This window comes from Motacilla alba, chromosome 2 (assembly GCF_015832195.1).
Source record: "Motacilla alba alba isolate MOTALB_02 chromosome 2, Motacilla_alba_V1.0_pri, whole genome shotgun sequence".
Taxonomy (NCBI): domain Eukaryota; kingdom Metazoa; phylum Chordata; class Aves; order Passeriformes; family Motacillidae; genus Motacilla; species Motacilla alba.
Window position 1 is genome coordinate 30,512,883 of NC_052017.1, and position 17,330 is coordinate 30,530,212.

Consider the following 17,330-nt stretch of genomic DNA (forward strand, 5'->3'; position numbering starts at 1 on the left):
AGATTCTCCAACCAAAAAAAAGAAAAAAAAATTGAGAGCATATTCTTGTGAGAAGATATGGCTTCCACTGGTTTCCACTGCAACATCCACAGAGTGCCCTCTTCTCAAAAGTGAGATAATTCTGTTTCTGGAAGCAATATCAGCAAACTACTTCTGCTTATGAACACAGTAAAAGGAGTGTGCATTCATCTTTGTGACACATAGGATTTATAAATTAAGAGAAATGTGTATAAAGATATTGCTCATTTCCTGATCTTTACTGAAGCATTATCTTTTACCTCATGACCTCTTCCTCTGCTCTTCTTACTCTTACAAAACCAAAATAAAATTCTCAAGAGATTCCAGTGGACAACATAATTTTGTTTATTTTGTTTAAAAATATATACTGTAAACTATAAAAATAGATTATCTACATATATATACACATTGGCAAGAAATAGAAAATGGCACTTTTTGTACTAAGAATAATCCCAGGTTATTTGAATACCCCATAGTGTCTGTAGATATTTATTGGCAACATATATTTTAAGAAAAATGGTTATCACTCGCACTAGACTAACATTTCCTTTACATGTCTACAATTTTTCTAGGGCCTTGCCAGAGAATTTAATGGCTGGTGTCTCACACTAATGTGAAGAATATAATTTGCTACAGTCTGTTCCTGGGCATGGTGGGAAATGCAACCCTTTGCTCTCTATTTTATTCCCATCTTTCCACAAGAAAACTTCTTATCTATGACACAAACACAACAAAACAGCAGAGCTTTATATCCCTGTTTGGTACAGCTGACCATAGCTGAACAAGCTGTTAGATGATGAAAAAGCAGGATCCCTGGATTTAGATGGGAATACAGCATTGCCATCTGCAGTTCTATATAATTGCCTTTTGTTATTTAGCAGGACATTGTCAGCTGGATCACTTACTGAGCCCAGAGATACTTTAGGAGTAGGTCTTTAGAGTCAGCTCAACACAAAAAAAAAAAGAGTTGCTCCTTCGGAACTGCTTAGTGTTTGTTTTCCCCACAGCTTATGTTTACAGAAAGGATTTGTGAAAAACAGTTTTTTTTCATGAAAAAATTACCTAATAAACACTTGTCTGCTCCTCCACATTTTTCTGTTCTCAGTAGGAAGAAAGATGGCTGGTGCCTCCTCCCATTTTCTCCCCTAGAAAATTCCACAAAGAACAACCCATAACATGTGGCTTGGTCTTGGCATCCGGCCTGCTGACTGGCTGGATGGCTTGGGGAGTAGCCCTTTACTTACATTTTAAAAGAAACTTCCTTTTCCTTCCCTAAACCTCTGCTTTCCAAAAAAAAAGCAACTGAAACCGAAGAAAGTGAACCCTTCCCCAAGCCCAGCTGAAGAGCTGGAACTTCCAGGGGGACTAGTATGCCTTTTCTCTCCAGTCTTGACTGTTATTAATTCAGAAATATGGCACTGCACTGTGTCATTAAATGGCATGAAGCCTCTGCACGGCAAGATGAATGGCTTCCAACTTCACTGAAAAAAACAGCACTTTTAGTGTGAGTGACAGGTTTTCCTTGCCACTGCCCACCGTGGAAGGTGTCTGCCCCACTCAGGTGCTCTCAACCAAGAGGACTATTATTCCAGTTTTCATGGGTAGGTGGAATTGTAAAGCAACAGATGCACTCACAAATTTCATTTGCTCATTTGCTTAAGAAACACCTATTCAGAGGATAGAAGGGTGAAGGAAGGTGAGGGGAGGTTTTCTACCTACAACTTCAAAGGAAAATGGAACTGGCTGACACAGCTGTTTTCTACACAAAGAAATTAGGAAACCTGGAAACAGAGGGTCATTTAAGGCAAGGACCAGCGGCTGGTATTTTTCCTTGTCTCCTCCCAAGGAGTTGTTAATCTCATCTCACTTTGAAGAAGCCCAAGAAAGTATGTGTGCAGGCTCATGGGAAAGCTGTTCTCTCTTGACAGGGTGGGAGGAAAAGAAAAAAGGTCAAGAACAGAGCATGTTTACCTAAGCCATGTGCTCCAAGCTGTGTGTTGCTGTCGAGTGCAGCTGCTTTCACTCTGAGCTGGCATTTTGTGGTTTTGAATACTAGACCACTAAATAAAATATGGGGTTTTAATACCTTTTTTTTTTAAATATATCCAGTGTGGGCTGCTAAAGTAAACAGCATATTGCACGAGTGCACATTTCATTCATATGAGCAGAAGCTTAAAGCAAAAATGGGAGTGCAATTAGCAACCAGCAGTCAAAGGCCCTGGAATACAGCACAACTACAGGCAGATATAAATTTCCTTTTAAAGAAATATACTTGGAGGACATGTTTCATAATTCTGCAAGCTAAGGAGAACACTGACTCACTGAGTCAATATTTGCTAAATTTGCTGGGCCAAATTCAACTCTTGTTCATGACAGAAAAAGCTTTCAGAGCAAAGAAAGGGCCTGGCCATGAGAGTTACAGGCAACAGCCTCTGGTCCCTGTGTCCTTCTCTTCCTGAGACCATGACCACTGACTACCTTCTTGGGATGGATTTTCCTTCAGCTTCAATGGCTTTGGGCAACTTGTCCTTTATATTTGATATTTGGTAGACTTGTGCCATTATGAATTGGTGCTTCTAGTCACTTTTTCCACTCTTTTGACTAGTATTCATAACAGAAAAATGCAGGACTGAACAAAGAAATTACTACATGTGCTTTTGGAAAAGAAAGTAAACACAAATTTACTAAAGATAAGAAATTAAGATGTGAAAAAAAGGATGCGAGCACAGACTCATCTTCAGAAACAGATGCAAGCTGAGTTGCTTAGCTGTTGCAGCCAGGTTAACAAAAGAGGGAAAAAAGTGAAAGCAAAAAAGTTTTAAAAATTGAGTTAACAGGGCTTTAAACAAGGGAGCATGGCCTGCTGGGATGCATGAAAAGCAGACGGTAAGACAACCTAGTGAAGATGAAAGATTTGCTTTGTGATTTCCTCTGGTATTTCAGCTCTGAGGGAGCAAAAAAATATATTTCCCTGAGGTTTTGAGTAGATTTGGTGTGTGGCCTCTTGCATCACTACAAAATCCTGTTCAGGTTTCACAGTCTGCTATGAGCAGGATCTAAGGTAGAAGCAGAAGCAGTCTAGGAAACCTAAAAAAAAAATTCTCAGTGAGTTTGTATTAGTTCTAAGTATTTTATGTTCTAATATTTGCGTGTGTCTTTCTACCTTTAAAGATGACTATTAATATATTTTATTCCTTTTCCTTACCTAGCAGCACAAAAGAGTAGGACAACCTACTTTCTCATATTTTGGGGGCTTCACTGTCTGCAGAAGGAAGGACAAGCTGGCTCTGCACTGAAGAGCAGATCACAAGAGAAATTTATATTTTCTCTACAGCTCTTCTTAAAACTGTGTAGGGAAAGATATAAAATCGGTGCTGGCACCTGAAACAACAGGGAGCTTTGGTAATCTGGTTTTTCTCCACCTTTCCTTGATCAGCAACAGCAGATAGTGCTCTGTGGACTGAATTCTTCATTGTCTTGCAAATCAAGGGCAAGTCCTCTGAAGGCAGATAACTTGCATGCACGCTAATTCAGTGAATGCCCTGATGCTAGAGGACCTGCTGGTGAATGAATTTACCTTATATTCAGGCAAATACTCCTTCCTCAGCCTCCTTCCTGAGCTATGGCTACTTTGGGAAAGCTTAATGAAAGTAGAAAAGAAAAAGGGTAGAGGAAAGGAGAAGTGAAGAAAAATGTCTAAATGCAGATTTATGTTGGAATGGCAAAACCTGCCTTAGTAGAAATGAACTAAGAGAGCAGAGGAAGTGCAGTTTCTGGACTGAACTGTTGTTTTGTGCTACTCCTGAAAGAATTTGGCTTTGTCTTGTAAACCACAAGTGATGGCAGAATGCCAATTCTCTTTTCAACTGGTTGTCTTGAGTATTTGCTGATGTTTCTGAATGAATGTTGATCAAAGGAGCTTAGAATGGATTTAACCTTTTAGATTTACCACTTAACTAAAAATATATTTAATACATTAAAAATTATATTAAAAAATTTGGTCAGCCTGAAACTATTATTCAGCCTATATTTTCTGTACTTATAATAATCTACTCAGTTATTGGAAGATTTTTACTGATAGCATCTAAGCAGGGTTCTTTCTAGAACATATGACTAGTTATAATTAATTGATCCATAAATAAATTAATCTTAAAAGCACTCCACTGTTAACTTCTTTTGAGAAAATAATAGTCATCTTCCATATCCAGTGAGGTAGAAGAAAACAATCAAAAGATGCGGGTACAAATTGTTTCCAGTCCTTGTACCTACAAAGTCTCCTTTCTCTTTGTACTTACCTAAAAGAAACAGGGGAGGACTACACCCATGATCAGAGGCACTGGACAGTGTGCATAAAGAAGGCTTCTGGAATTTTATGGAATTTCTATTCAGCAAAATGTAGAAAAAAATTGAAGAAATATAAAGTAACAAAAATACAAAAAGGGACAAAAACCTGTTGAGTTACATCAACAAATAAATCAAAACCAAACACTTTTGAGATTATGTCTTCTGTCTCTCTTGAGTCTTGAAAATAGATACCAGAAGCTGTTTTGGAAAAGTGCAGCACACACCTATTTTTTGAATGTGTGCAGCACACACCTATTTTTCCAGGAACTGTTGAATTCCTGTGCGGTGAGACAATTAAATTCTTTTTGCCCCAGATGAGGATGAAAGAATCTTAAAGGTTTTTTTGTAGGGTAACCTGCACCCACTGAATTAGAGTTGAGGGGTTTGAGAGCCAAATATTAAATGTAATAAATATTTAGATTTTAATACTTCACTGAAAACAATGTAAACCTAGGCTCCACACGCTGAACTAATCCATGAATAGTTCTGTTTTTAAAACTGATCTCTGCCTAGAAGTCAGTGCAATCAGAAATAGCTCCTTTCAGGAAACACCCCATAGAATACAAGTCATTTTTGTTGACCTCATTAGTTTAATTCCCCATTCTTTTCTTATTTACTCAGAAGCCACTAACACACTCTGGCAATCTGTAGTTGAGAACCATAGGGCTAGACCAAACATCAGCTCAGTTAAAACAAACTTCATTCTGTCATGCTCTACAAGTATCTCTGAAACATAAATACACAAATAAACTCTACACAGAGGTATAGTTTCCTCACAGATTTTCCAAAAACCTATTTTGTCCATTACTCCTCCTCCATTTTGGAGAAGGCACTTGCTCTTAACACCTCCATGCAATTCACAAGAATCAGAGCTCCAGTTAACTCTCGCCACTGTTTTGTTACTGGGTTTTTCATTTTATCCAAGGCTGATTGCAGGTCTTGTAAGACATCCCGGTAACCATCTCCATAATGGGCAGCCCAAGTGTAGAGAAAGTCATATGCAGGTTTCCACATCATCTGAAAATAAAGGGGGAAAAAATTGTGGCAGAAATTTAATTATTGAGAAAAAAATAGCTAAATAGTTGAAAAGTCACAGAAAAGAAAAGAGAAAATAAGTGTTTCATCACTAAAAATGCTGAAATGCTTTATAAAAAGAGGCATATAAAAAGAGGCACTCTCAAATTCTCAGAGGTAAATAAGAGATACATTCTTCACTCAGATGATTATCACCAAGTCAAAACACATCCTTGTCTGAAACGATAAGCCAAAGAACAAGAGTGGAAGGAAAATACTTTTCATCTTCTGCAATGCATACACCCATGTCTTAGCCTGGGGGTATATATTCTATTTGCCATCTGTTAGAGGTGAGGCAGTTATCTTCTGTTAATTGGGCAGTTTTTCTTTATCTCTTCCACAAACAATCCTTCCTCCTGGGAGATATCTTCTGTTAATGGGCCATTGAGTCTCACTGATAAAATTACATCATCCCATTGTGAGAAGCTCCACCCAGGGGGAGGAGCCAAGCATTCCTACCTAGATATAATCAGAGATTTGGAGCCCCAGAGATAGCTTTTTCCCACTGGATTCCAAGAAGAGCAGCTTTCTTCTCCAGTGGATTCCCAGAGAAAGACCAGGCCCATCTACACCACCACTGGACCTTCAGAGGAAAATTACACCCTTCTACAGCATCACTGCTTCAACAGAACCACACTTGTCACTCCAGGAGGACTGCAGCCACCATTTAATCAGGACTGCTACCAACACCCTGACCAACAGGGTGTCAGGTCATGTTCTGACTCTGTCCATGGTTTGTTTTCTTTTTTGTACTATTGCATTTATATTTTTAAATTTCCTATAAAGAACTGTTATCCCTATTCCCATATCTTTGCCTGAGAGCCTCTTAATTTCAAAATTATAATGATTTGGAGGGAGGGGGTTTACATTTTCCATTTCAAGGAAGGTTCCTGCCTTCCTTAGTGGACGGCTGTCTTTTCAAACCAAGACAGCGCAGCAACAGTTTCCCTATTTGGTTGTGCTTTTGATGGTTACTACCCCATTAATCAACATCCTACTGTCCCTCTACTCAGCCTGGAAATTTTAAACATGTTTTTTACCTTTCAGAAATGTTTTCTGACAACAGCAGCAGAAACTTAATCTGGCTACTGCCGCAAAAGACAATAAAAGATGCTTCTAAAAAGACATCAGCATCCTCAGGCTAAGGAGAATCTCCGACCTTTATTAGATACAGCGGGCAACACTGTGGCAAAGGATGAGGGAAAGGCTGAGGAACTAAATGCCTTCCTTGCCTCAGGTGTAAAAGACCCAGACCAGCTGGTCTCTGGGTATCCGTATCCGTTCCACTGAGCTGCAAAACAAGGATGGGAAAGCAGAATGAAGTCCCCTTAATTAATTTAGATTAGATATTAAGAAAAAATTCTTCACTGAAAGGTAGGTCAGGCATTGGAGCAGGCTGCCCGGGGAAGTGGTTGAGTCGCCATCCCTGGAGGTATTTAAATCACATGTAGGTACTTAGGGACATGGTCTAGTAGTGGACTTGGCAGTGCTGGGTTAACTAAATAATCTGACTAGCTGATCTTAGAGGTCTTTTGCAACCTCAGAGATTCTGTGATTCAAATATGAGTTATCTGTAATATCTAGTTTGAAAAAGGGGGAAAAGCACCCAAACACTCTAAAACGGGCAAGTCAAAAGCTTTTATAAATTTTAATCAAGACAGAAGATTTAAAAAATTTCCTGCAAGAAACAAAAAAATTAAAAGATTACCAGTTCCTTTTTTTTTTTTCAAACTACAATTTATTTGATTTATGGCAAACAAATGGATCAAATTTTTAGCAGGTGTAATTTGTCATTAGTCTAATGGCATTAATTAAGTTACAGCAGCATGATTCAGATACCAAGCTGAACTTTTATCTTTCAAAGTGCTGAGTGAATTTGCTCAGTTAACAAACAAAATAATTATTTTCCCAGCTACTTCTTTTCCAAATGTTACTTGGGCAATCCAAATTCTGGTTTCCCTCTCCTTATCAGCAATAAGTGTTTTGCAAACAGCAACTGAGTTAACAGTTGCAGGGATGATGCACAAATCCACAGAGAAACCCATGACTTTCCAAAAGGGCTCTGTCATTTGCTGTTTTAACAGGAACATACCTATGCATAGTAATAAATGTATATGAACTGATGGCTGCACATTTATATATATATATATATATATATATATATATACACACACAAGTGATCAGGAAATTGAGGGGGTTTTAGCATCTTTTCCTCTTTTATCAAAAAAAAGCAGTTTTTATAGTTGCGAAGGATAATTCTGAAGGAAATTGGTTATTTCCTCAATATTATCTTATTAATTTACAAACAGTACACAACATAAGGCTTTACTTCCTTAATTTAAGTTTTATTTACTTGATCCCTGGAGGAACTGAGTAGGAGGAGAATTTCTTTGTTCATAGTTCTGAACTTTTCTCCATATTTTTTGAGAAAAGCAGCTTACCCAGGACTGATTCTGCCATTTGTTTCTGTAAATATTTCCCTCAATTCTGCAGCCATACCCAAATGGGAAAAAAAAAAACCCAAAAAATTAGACTTACAGCCCCATAGTCTCATTAGTCTAGTCTAGTCTAAACTTACTGTCTCACTGTCTGATTAGTCTAGTTTCTATCTTGAGTTTAAGTAATAAAAAAGTGCTTGTGCTTTCACTGAATTTTCTTATTTTAGGTCTACAGGAGAAAAAGGTATCATCATTTTCCCAAATGAATGGTGCCTAGTTTTTCCTTTAAGCAAGTCTATCTTAAGTCATAACCATGAGTTTACAGAAGGAGATAAATACATTAGTGGTAGGTGGGTAGAAGAAGATTAATTCTTTTGGGGTTTTTTTAGAGAGGCTAAGTTGAAAAAAGTTTTTTAATGTACTACTGTAAATATTATATATTATAACATATTTTAGTGAAGTAAAGCAGGTCACTACTGTTGCATTTATGTTGGGACCAGAAAGTTTCTGTATTCTTATTTTTAGCTTGATAGCCAAAGTAGCCAACAATAGAAGCTGGTATTTCCTACAAGAGAAGCTGTTATCTCCTGAAATTCTTTTACTGGCTATGCTCTTTCTGGGTCTCTTTCTTCATTTTATGACATTCCTGTTAAACCAAGATATTTAAAGAATGAGGGTATAGTCTTCTGTCTTCTCTAGAATGTGAAAAAACAATGAATAGGAAAAGATGTTATTCTTTGACTTATGCTGAAGGTCAGTCTGACGGTGTAATAAGACAATTGGCTAAAATATCCTTAAATACAAACCTTGGTTTCCTCTAATCAGGCACAACTGATTTTTTTTTTTAATCTAAGACAAAAGAAAAGAAAGAAAGAAGAAAAAGGAGAATGTAGGGATCAAAAGCTTTACAAACTGGTCACCATTGATGGATAATTAACTCGGCAATAATCTACAAACTCCTCACAATAAACTAGTACTGGAAACACATCAGTGGTTCTAAGGCAGATTCCTCTCCACATCCACGTACTCTAATGCAATGGGTGAACTGAATTGCATTCAAAATTCCTGAATTATATCAAAGCAGAATCTCAGGCAAAATATTCAATCTGCATCATCCTGATCAAGTCTCATCTCAGCTGTGTGCATGAGTTTTTCCTCTTTCCCATTCTCTCTGCTGAGTATGCAATAATGACACCTGTATCCACTGCATAGTGATTTGGAATTTACTGATTAAAAAAGCTTCATAATCTGTGCACCAAGTGTAGGTACATCAAGTTACCTCTGTGATTATCTGCAAGATTTCTTCCACCAAGAAAAATATGAAATTTAAAAGCAGAAACATTTTTTAACCAATCAGTCCTCCTCATGATGGAACAATCCTTGGTGGGAAATGCACTAGTTAATATTTTCATATAATCCTCAATAACTAGCCATAACTTATTAACCACCCCCAGCTTTGCTGGGTTTCAGGTTCTAAGGCAAAAAACTACTATTAATGGAAAAGTTGGAGGTCAGAGGAAAGCACTGATATCCACTAGAAAGTACTGAAATTTAGGTTAGATTCAGAGGACATTGAGGGTACTGAGTGATCGCGTGAGACACCAGTACTAGAAACCTTGTGCTTTGAATTCACATCCATGTGGACAAGCACAATTAAAAAGCTCACCCAAAACCAAGAAATCCTCCATAGGCCCAAAATAATCTTTGAGAAATGACACAGAAATACAGCAAAATTCTGATCTTTGCTTGTTAAATGTTCTCTGAAAAAAAATAAAATGTACTGTATTATAGGCTTTTAATTATGATGAATTTGAACACACTGTTTTGTCAGCAGACATTGTCACTGAAAGGCAGAGAATTTTCTGGATGGTTTGCCATAAAAATAGTACAAAAACTCTTGAAAACAAAGGAATAGAGTGTATGAGGTAGAAGATAGGCTTCACAGGAAATCAAAACCAGTTCAAAGCAAAGTGTTTATTTAAAAAATTTCTTAATATAAAAATGAATAGGCATGATGCTGGAAAAAAAGTTAGAAGATTGTTTTATTTCTACTATCTATCAGCAAAGGGGAAACATTCCCAAATAACATGGAGACCAGCAGAGTTGGATATTGTTCATGTCAATAATTCCTTCTGTAGAAAGCTGGGGGTTTGTTAGCCAAACACAGAAAGCTTAATAACTAGAACAAAAGTGTAGGAAATTAGACAAGCCACTGCCTAACAATAAAAAAGAAAAAACCAAGAGACTAGACATGGGATTGGAAAGGCTGATAATTTTAGGAGAAAAAATTGGAGGAAGGTGCATCCAGACTGAAGTACCCAGAAAAGAAAAAAAAATACACAAAATAGCTCAAAGAGAAAAACTGGATCTGAGAAAGAGGCAGTGATTGCAAACAACAGTTATGGAGATCATTTTGTTGAAAAGTGCAGAAGCACATGAGCAAACACGTAGAATTTTGATCAAATATTGATTGGGGAGGGAGGGCAGAGCATTCAAAAGAAATAAGTGGTAGTAGTTCATGAGTAGAGCAGAAATATCTTCATAGTTATCACCAAGCAAATGAAAACAAGATGACAGATGCACTGGATTCAGACAGTGGAAAGGAAAGGTTTGGCAGGGAATAAGTAGAATCAGCTACAGGGAAATAGAAAAAGGAAGAAAAAATTACCCTGAGTAGCTGTGAACGTGTGAATGGGAAATAGCAATTCCTTTGGCAATAAGAGATGAGGGAGAGGGAATGCAGTCTGGATCATGTACGTTACCTGCAGTTATCAGGAGATGATGGTATAGGCAGAGGGAGAGTCAAGCCCGAATGTAAGTTCTCAACTCAAAAAGATCATTCAGCAATGCTCATAAAAAAGGGATTTTCAGAGTAAAAACCAGTCTGGAAGCTAGAAGTCATTGGCACATAACTCTGTGGGAAAGGATGGAGCTACTGCATTCTTTGGTGTTAGAGGAGAGAAGGGCAGGAAGTAACCTGGTTGCCCAGGCAAAGGTATGCCAGGAGCAGAGGGTGACCCTCAGCTCAGAAACGTGGACAAGGGTCCACTCCAAGTCTTTTGGCATATCTGACATTGCAAGGATGCCACGAGTATCTCTGGTCACCTCAAATGGCACCAGAGATTTAATTAGGCACCTAAATTGCTCCTTAGATCTGTATGTACTAAAATAAATCTGAGAGGATAAATTGACTTCTATACAAAGCTCAAACTTCTGTACAAGAAAAATGCTGTACAAAGGAAAAAAAAAAAGAAACCAAACCATGATCTACCTGACAAACTAGAAAATTAAAGCATAGATTTGCCACCTTCATACATCAGAAGTAAAATTGGTGTCAGGGCTTCCAACCTCTTCTCATGCTACTTAAGCTAAATGATAAAACATGTTACACTGGCACAGAAAAAGTATTAAGGATTGTCAGCTTTCTTTTTGTGCAAATAGCAAAAGCTGTACAGAGTGTGATTAGAAGTGGCTCCTGCAAGGATCGGCTGGTCTGAAATGACAGCAGAGGTGCAAGTAAGGTTAACAGGTGGACATGACAATAAAAAAGGATTGAACCTAGCCCTGAAGCTCAAGACAGGAAGTGAGACCTTCACTGGACAGGAAAGAAGGAAAGGGAAAAGGAAAAAAAGGAAAAGGAAAAGGAAAAGGAAAAGGAAAAGGAAAAGGAAAAGGAAAAGGAAAAGGAAGAAGTCTGCAAAACCAGGAAGAAGGAACATCCCTGGCTGTGTTTTTGCCGAGGAGGAAATGTGCATGCACTGTTACACCAGCCCCTTACCTCCAGAGCGACTGCTCCATTTTTCCCATGGTGGGGCACTTCGTAAGCCTCTATTTGCTGCTTTGTGAGGCGGGCTAGCTTCTCCGCAAGCTCTCGCCAGCTTTTGCCAAGCTTGACAGCTGAAGTCAAGATGATGGTGTCCTGGGTAAGACGTGCCACTAATCCCTGGCAATCTATTTTCAAAAGTGCCTGCAACAATGATTTTCATTAGTGATCCTTCACCAGTAATTACAAACAGAGTATTTTAATTTAATTTTATAGCACTATTCTGCATTTCTACATAAACAGGAAAACTTTTTTTTTACTTTTGTGCTCTTACAAATATGTGAGGATTTTTTCTGCAAAATGGTTTTTCAGTTCAGAGGAAAAATGCCCATGAGCCTAAGAAAAAAACCAAGCTGGCATTCAGCTGCTTCAGCATTCCAGTGTCAAGTGGGTCCTGCCAAGATTACAGATCCTGAAAGAAATCATACTTCTCCAACAAAAATATTTGGAACAAAAAAGAAAGAAAAAAAATTAGCTTCTTTAGAAGTATGACATGAAACTTCAAAATTAAGTTAGAGCACTATTTTACTAAGGTGCGGTCCTTAATCTAGGGCTTTATTTGGAAAATCACACATTGGCCAGCATCTTTTGGTTTACTCCTCCCACTGAACTAATAATTTTTTTGACCATTAAGGAGAAATGCAAACATGAAACCTTTCCCTCCTCCTTGCCAAAAGAGCATTTAAAGACACTCAAATTAAAATGGTTGAAGGAGTATAACCTTGAAATGTAGATACATTGCATTCTTCTTTCTTTATTTGTTTGGATAAGAGCTAATGGGAAAAAAAATGTTGGGTTTTTTCCTTCTCCTCAATTCACACCAAAATATTCCACTGAAACTGTTGAGGTTTTCAAGGAAAGATCAAGATCAAAATACAGAAATTTTCCTTGTTTTTTAGATACTTATTTTTACTGAAATATCAAGGATTTCTGCTGAAATCAGACATACATATGATTTAATTTTAAAGTATTAACCAATAAAGTCCTCACAGCAAACAATAGAACTTTGGCAGACAGAGCAGTGAGAAGCTGACTACAGCATTTTGTACAAAATTCCCCTAAACTGGAGACAAAGTTGTTCAGTTTGTGTTTGCTCTGATAAGCAAGAACCCTATAAAACACAAAAAATGGAGATTTCTTTAGAAGAAGTAACTGAAAATTCTACCCAAAAATTACATGGATGACATCTAGATTTATATCTAACTCTACAAAGACAAGGACCTGTATTGGCACTTCCTAGCAAAAATACATAAATCTCTCAAAACAGGACATTGAGTAACCTGGTCTAGTGAAAGGTGTCCTGCCCATGACAGGGTGGTTGGAACGAGATGATCTTTTAGGTCCCTTCCAACCCAAGCCATTCTATGATTCTGTAAGCTTGATCTAATTATGCTCCACTTTTTGGCTGTTTTGTAATGAACTCTGTTTAACTGTATTCAGTTAAAAGTGTGCACAATGTTCACATTTAGGTCCCCCTCTCCTTTTTGTAAAGAGACATGACAGGCTTTGATGTACTTCATACTGGCTCAGTTTTATTCCACAAAGTTTGATGTGCTCTTAAGAATTGTAAGCGGCCACCGCTACCAAAACTTTCTGAATCCTGCTGAAATTTCTGTCAACACTTCAAAGGGGATAGACTAGTTTTGAGAAGTAAACTCAGTTGAGGTTTACAGTTCAGAATAGTCAAAAGGCTTTAGAAGAATAGCTACAATGTGAGTTTTTAAACATCCATTTTTGTAATACTTTATTTTCATATCAGAAATTTATTTTTCTTCTGTCCCTTAATAGGTTGGTCAACTTTTCTGTCAGAGCCAAGGAGGGTATTAATGACCATGAATTTCAAACCAATTTGCACACAGATCAGTTAGTAAATTAGGATTGTTAATAGTGCCACATATTACCTGGAAGTAATTAGAATAAACTCTTGATTCACATTTGTCAGTATTTAGTCACATAGAAGTTGTCCAATGGCTTACAAATGAGGTCCATGAAAATGCATACTGAAATACTTGCAATATCCTTCTTAGGCCACTACAGCATTCACTATGAAGTTGTAAGGTGTGGATAGAAAATCTTGTCCTGAACATTTGGATCAAGATGTCCCTTTTAATCATAGGAAGCTAAGATAGACATACAACTCATCATAGACAAATATGTATATATATATACAGATATAGACATATAGATATAGACATATAGATATATAGATACAGATAGATATAGATGATATCTATCTATATCTATGTATGTATAGTGGAATTCCCACAGTATAGTAATGTTACTTAATACTTCACAACAGGAATGTGAATTTCTCAGGAAAGCAATTTACCAAGACAAATGACAAAACAATTTCTATCATGGCTATTTAAAAGCCAGAAAAGTCATCTTAGTCAACCTAATAAATGAACACAGTTCATGCAGCATTAACAAAAGACTATTCGGAATGAATTGATCAAAGTATTATTCTTCATGAGAGTTTGGATGTATTTTCCACCTATTGGTGTCCACAACTTTTAGTAATATATTCAGGTTTATAAAGATCCTGCAAGCATGCAGAATCATGTTTTCTTGTTCTTACATTATAAATGAGTAATTTCTTTTCAATACATTCCCAACAAGACAGTTAGCTCATGCAATACTTACAACAATGAGTTCATAAAGAAAAAGTCTTTTTTTTTTGTTAGCATGGCAGTCTTGCTTCATCTTTTTCACAACATGTGCAACTCTTTCTGTTTCTTTATCAATATGTGCCTCATTAAAGTCATCCAAAGACATATGTGAGTATCCCAACACCTCAGCTAAAGCTCTCCAGTCATAAACACTCTCCGATACTGTAGACAGAACTACCGAGTAGATATAAGTCAGTTTTTTGAATGGCAATGCAATTTGTTCAACAAGATTCCTGGTTGTTAGCTCACTATCAGCAGTGTCCATAGCTTGTTCTTTAGGAATTACTTTAATGTTTTTGCAATGTACAAGACCAATCTTTCTTCTGAGAACTCCCACATACCACTCTTTCATTTTAGTTTGTCCAATGGCTTTAACTTTGTCTTCACCAAGCAGTGCTATTGTGTCTCCTTTAAAGTATTCCAGCAAATAGTCAATCTTATTTTGACGTAACACAGTTTTCAAAGCCACTCCGTAAGTGTTGACACTCAAAGTTTTGTCTTGAAACTTTGGATATTTTATTGTTGGTATCAAAAGCCATGGTGCAGACTTGATTTCTTTGCGGTTTTGTAGGCGCTTTGGCCTATTAATAATTCCACTTAATTTTGGAGCTGGGTCAGGAGTTGTAACATGGAACTGTGTTACTTGGCTACTTTTCAAGATTTTAATCTGAACAAGGAAAACAAAGAAATGTATCTCCCTGCATCCAAGCATGGAAAACGGGAATTGTTGGCGGACCATTTCACCAGTTTTCAACTCCTCCTTTTTAATATTTTTGCTTTGATCTTCCATTTTTACTTGAAAGTCTGGATCACAGGATATCAAAGAAATGTTTAGGTCTTGTGGTTTTTCAAGCAGAAATGTATGCTTTCCCCACAGCTGAAACACCACAGGAGGCATACTTTTCCCCCCTTTTTTAATATCGCAAATTGTGAGTTTTCCTGGAATGTAGTTATGACCAAAGACTGTAAAAACTGCTGTAAAAGATGGATGAATGTATTTGGGACCATAAATTCCAACTGAGACTGTTCTATGGACATAGTCCCACACATTAGTTGCTGGAGGCTGGATTTTGCTTGCTTGTACAGCAATCACTGCATACATCACATGACTTAGGTCGGTTAGCTTCACTTGTATGGTATCTTGATAAATATAGCAATTCTCTAGCTTCTTAAAAGGTCCTTCTTTGTTGAGACTAAAATAACACACAATATCACTCATAACTTGGCTGAGGGGATCACTCTTCACTTTAGCTGCAACTTTCACTTCTAGGAAAATGGCTTCGCTTGTGTTGAGGTTGCTCAGTGTAAGTTCTATCAGAGGACTTACTGTGCTGGACAGCTCATTGTTGCATGACAATGGAGGGTTAAGGATAGCCTTTAAACCAACTTCTTGGAATTCTCCTGGTAATACATGACCCACAGGGACATGAATGTTGATATCTGAGTCAGGTAGCTGTACTGAGCCCCCTTCATGATTCAGTTTACAAACTACATGAATGTCTGTGGCTTGTGTTTGTGCCCACCCAGGGCTGTGGCTCATGGCTTCTAAATCCAGGCAGGACCTGGTGAGCTGTCGGTGGCTCAACCAAGCCATCTTGTAGGCTTCACGGTCATTCTGAAGCCATGTCATATCAGAAGCTGTTTTTTGAGGTGCTGTCTTGTGAGGATTAAATCTTTGGTTATCAACTATATCCAGGAAGTCAGAGACACTCTTGGATCGTCCAGATCTTCTTGCTGAATTCTTTCTTAGGAGACAGTCAATATCTAGCTCATCACCCGAGGAATCCAAAGAGTCCCTATTGCTTGAAATTTTTGAGAACAAATAAGATTTTTCCTTTAAAATAGAAAGACGCGTATTGTTTTTGTTTCTATTGGAAGCAGCTATGTCATGTACAAAAGGGTTGGATCCTGACAGTTCATTCCAGAAAGGATTAGTCCTGGAAACAGATTGGGCATGTTTGAATACACCAGGCCAGTCAATATCCAAATCCAGTTTACTTTCATTGGCATCTGTTTAAAAGAAAAAAAAGAAGCATTTCCTGAAGCACAGAGACTTGAGATGTTCCGTTCATGTCCAACTGATAGTTTGTTAAACTAAGAGGTGACTAAATTTTCCTCCTCAAATACACATAGATAATTTCAGTATTTCTCCTTCAGGTTTTTAAACAGTATCAAAGTTGATTTAATTTAGAATGTTACTTAATAGAAAGACTGCTAAAAAATTAGTGCTGAATAGCAAATTGGTGTTGAAGGATGTAAAAACACTTCTTTGAGGTGTTGATCATTATCAACTCATCTGATTATTAATTGGCATTGAGTATGATAAAGTTCCATAAGGTTCAAATCATTATAGTCCATTAATCTTTGGCCTCTTACAAAACGCTGTGTACTTCTTTCCTTTGTGTCTGTCTCTTTGCAAAGATTAAGCAACTAGTTTCATTTTTCAAACAGTGCAGACTGTACAGATAAATGCATTATTCAAGATTCCTTTTCATGCTAGTACATGTGCATTTAATTGATAGCAGCACTCTTACAGTTTGTCTCCATGTGTGTGGAATTTGTTATACTAACTTTCCATTAGAAAACTATCATTGATACAATTTATGAGACCTTGTACAACTTGAGGTTTGGAAAGAAATGTTTGTGTGACTACGAATTTTCTGAGATTGCATTTAAATACACAAATCCAGGTGCATAAGTGATATTTATATATGTTTTCTAATAAAAATCTCATTAGTAGCAGTAATAATTATGTTTTCCGAAGAAGAGACATCCTTACATTTTATATTAATAATTGTTCAGAGAAGCTGGTTTCAGTTGATTGTGACTCACCCTTCTTGCAATGAAATATCTGCAACTTTTTATGCTAAGGGTTTCTATTACTTCATTTTGCCATTTTTTTCTACATATAGAGGCTATACCATCCCTTCTTTATATATTCTTGCAAAGAGTTTAAATTTTAAA

The 17,330-nt window shown here is 37.2% G+C and overlaps 1 protein-coding gene across 1 annotated transcript in view; it reads right to left on the minus strand.

The window, feature by feature from the left end:
• Window positions 1-2,635: 2,635 nt before the first annotated feature.
• Window positions 2,636-17,330, minus strand: part of MACC1 (MET transcriptional regulator MACC1) — a 35,879-nt gene continuing 21,184 nt past the window's right edge. The window contains exons 3-5 of the mRNA XM_038129649.1: window positions 14,341-16,376; window positions 11,653-11,841; window positions 2,636-5,379 (exon numbers count right to left, since the gene is read on the minus strand). Coding sequence (XP_037985577.1) covers window positions 5,167-5,379; window positions 11,653-11,841; window positions 14,341-16,376 — 2,438 coding nt within the window. The 3' untranslated portion in view covers window positions 2,636-5,166. The remainder of the gene's footprint in view (window positions 5,380-11,652; window positions 11,842-14,340; window positions 16,377-17,330) is intronic.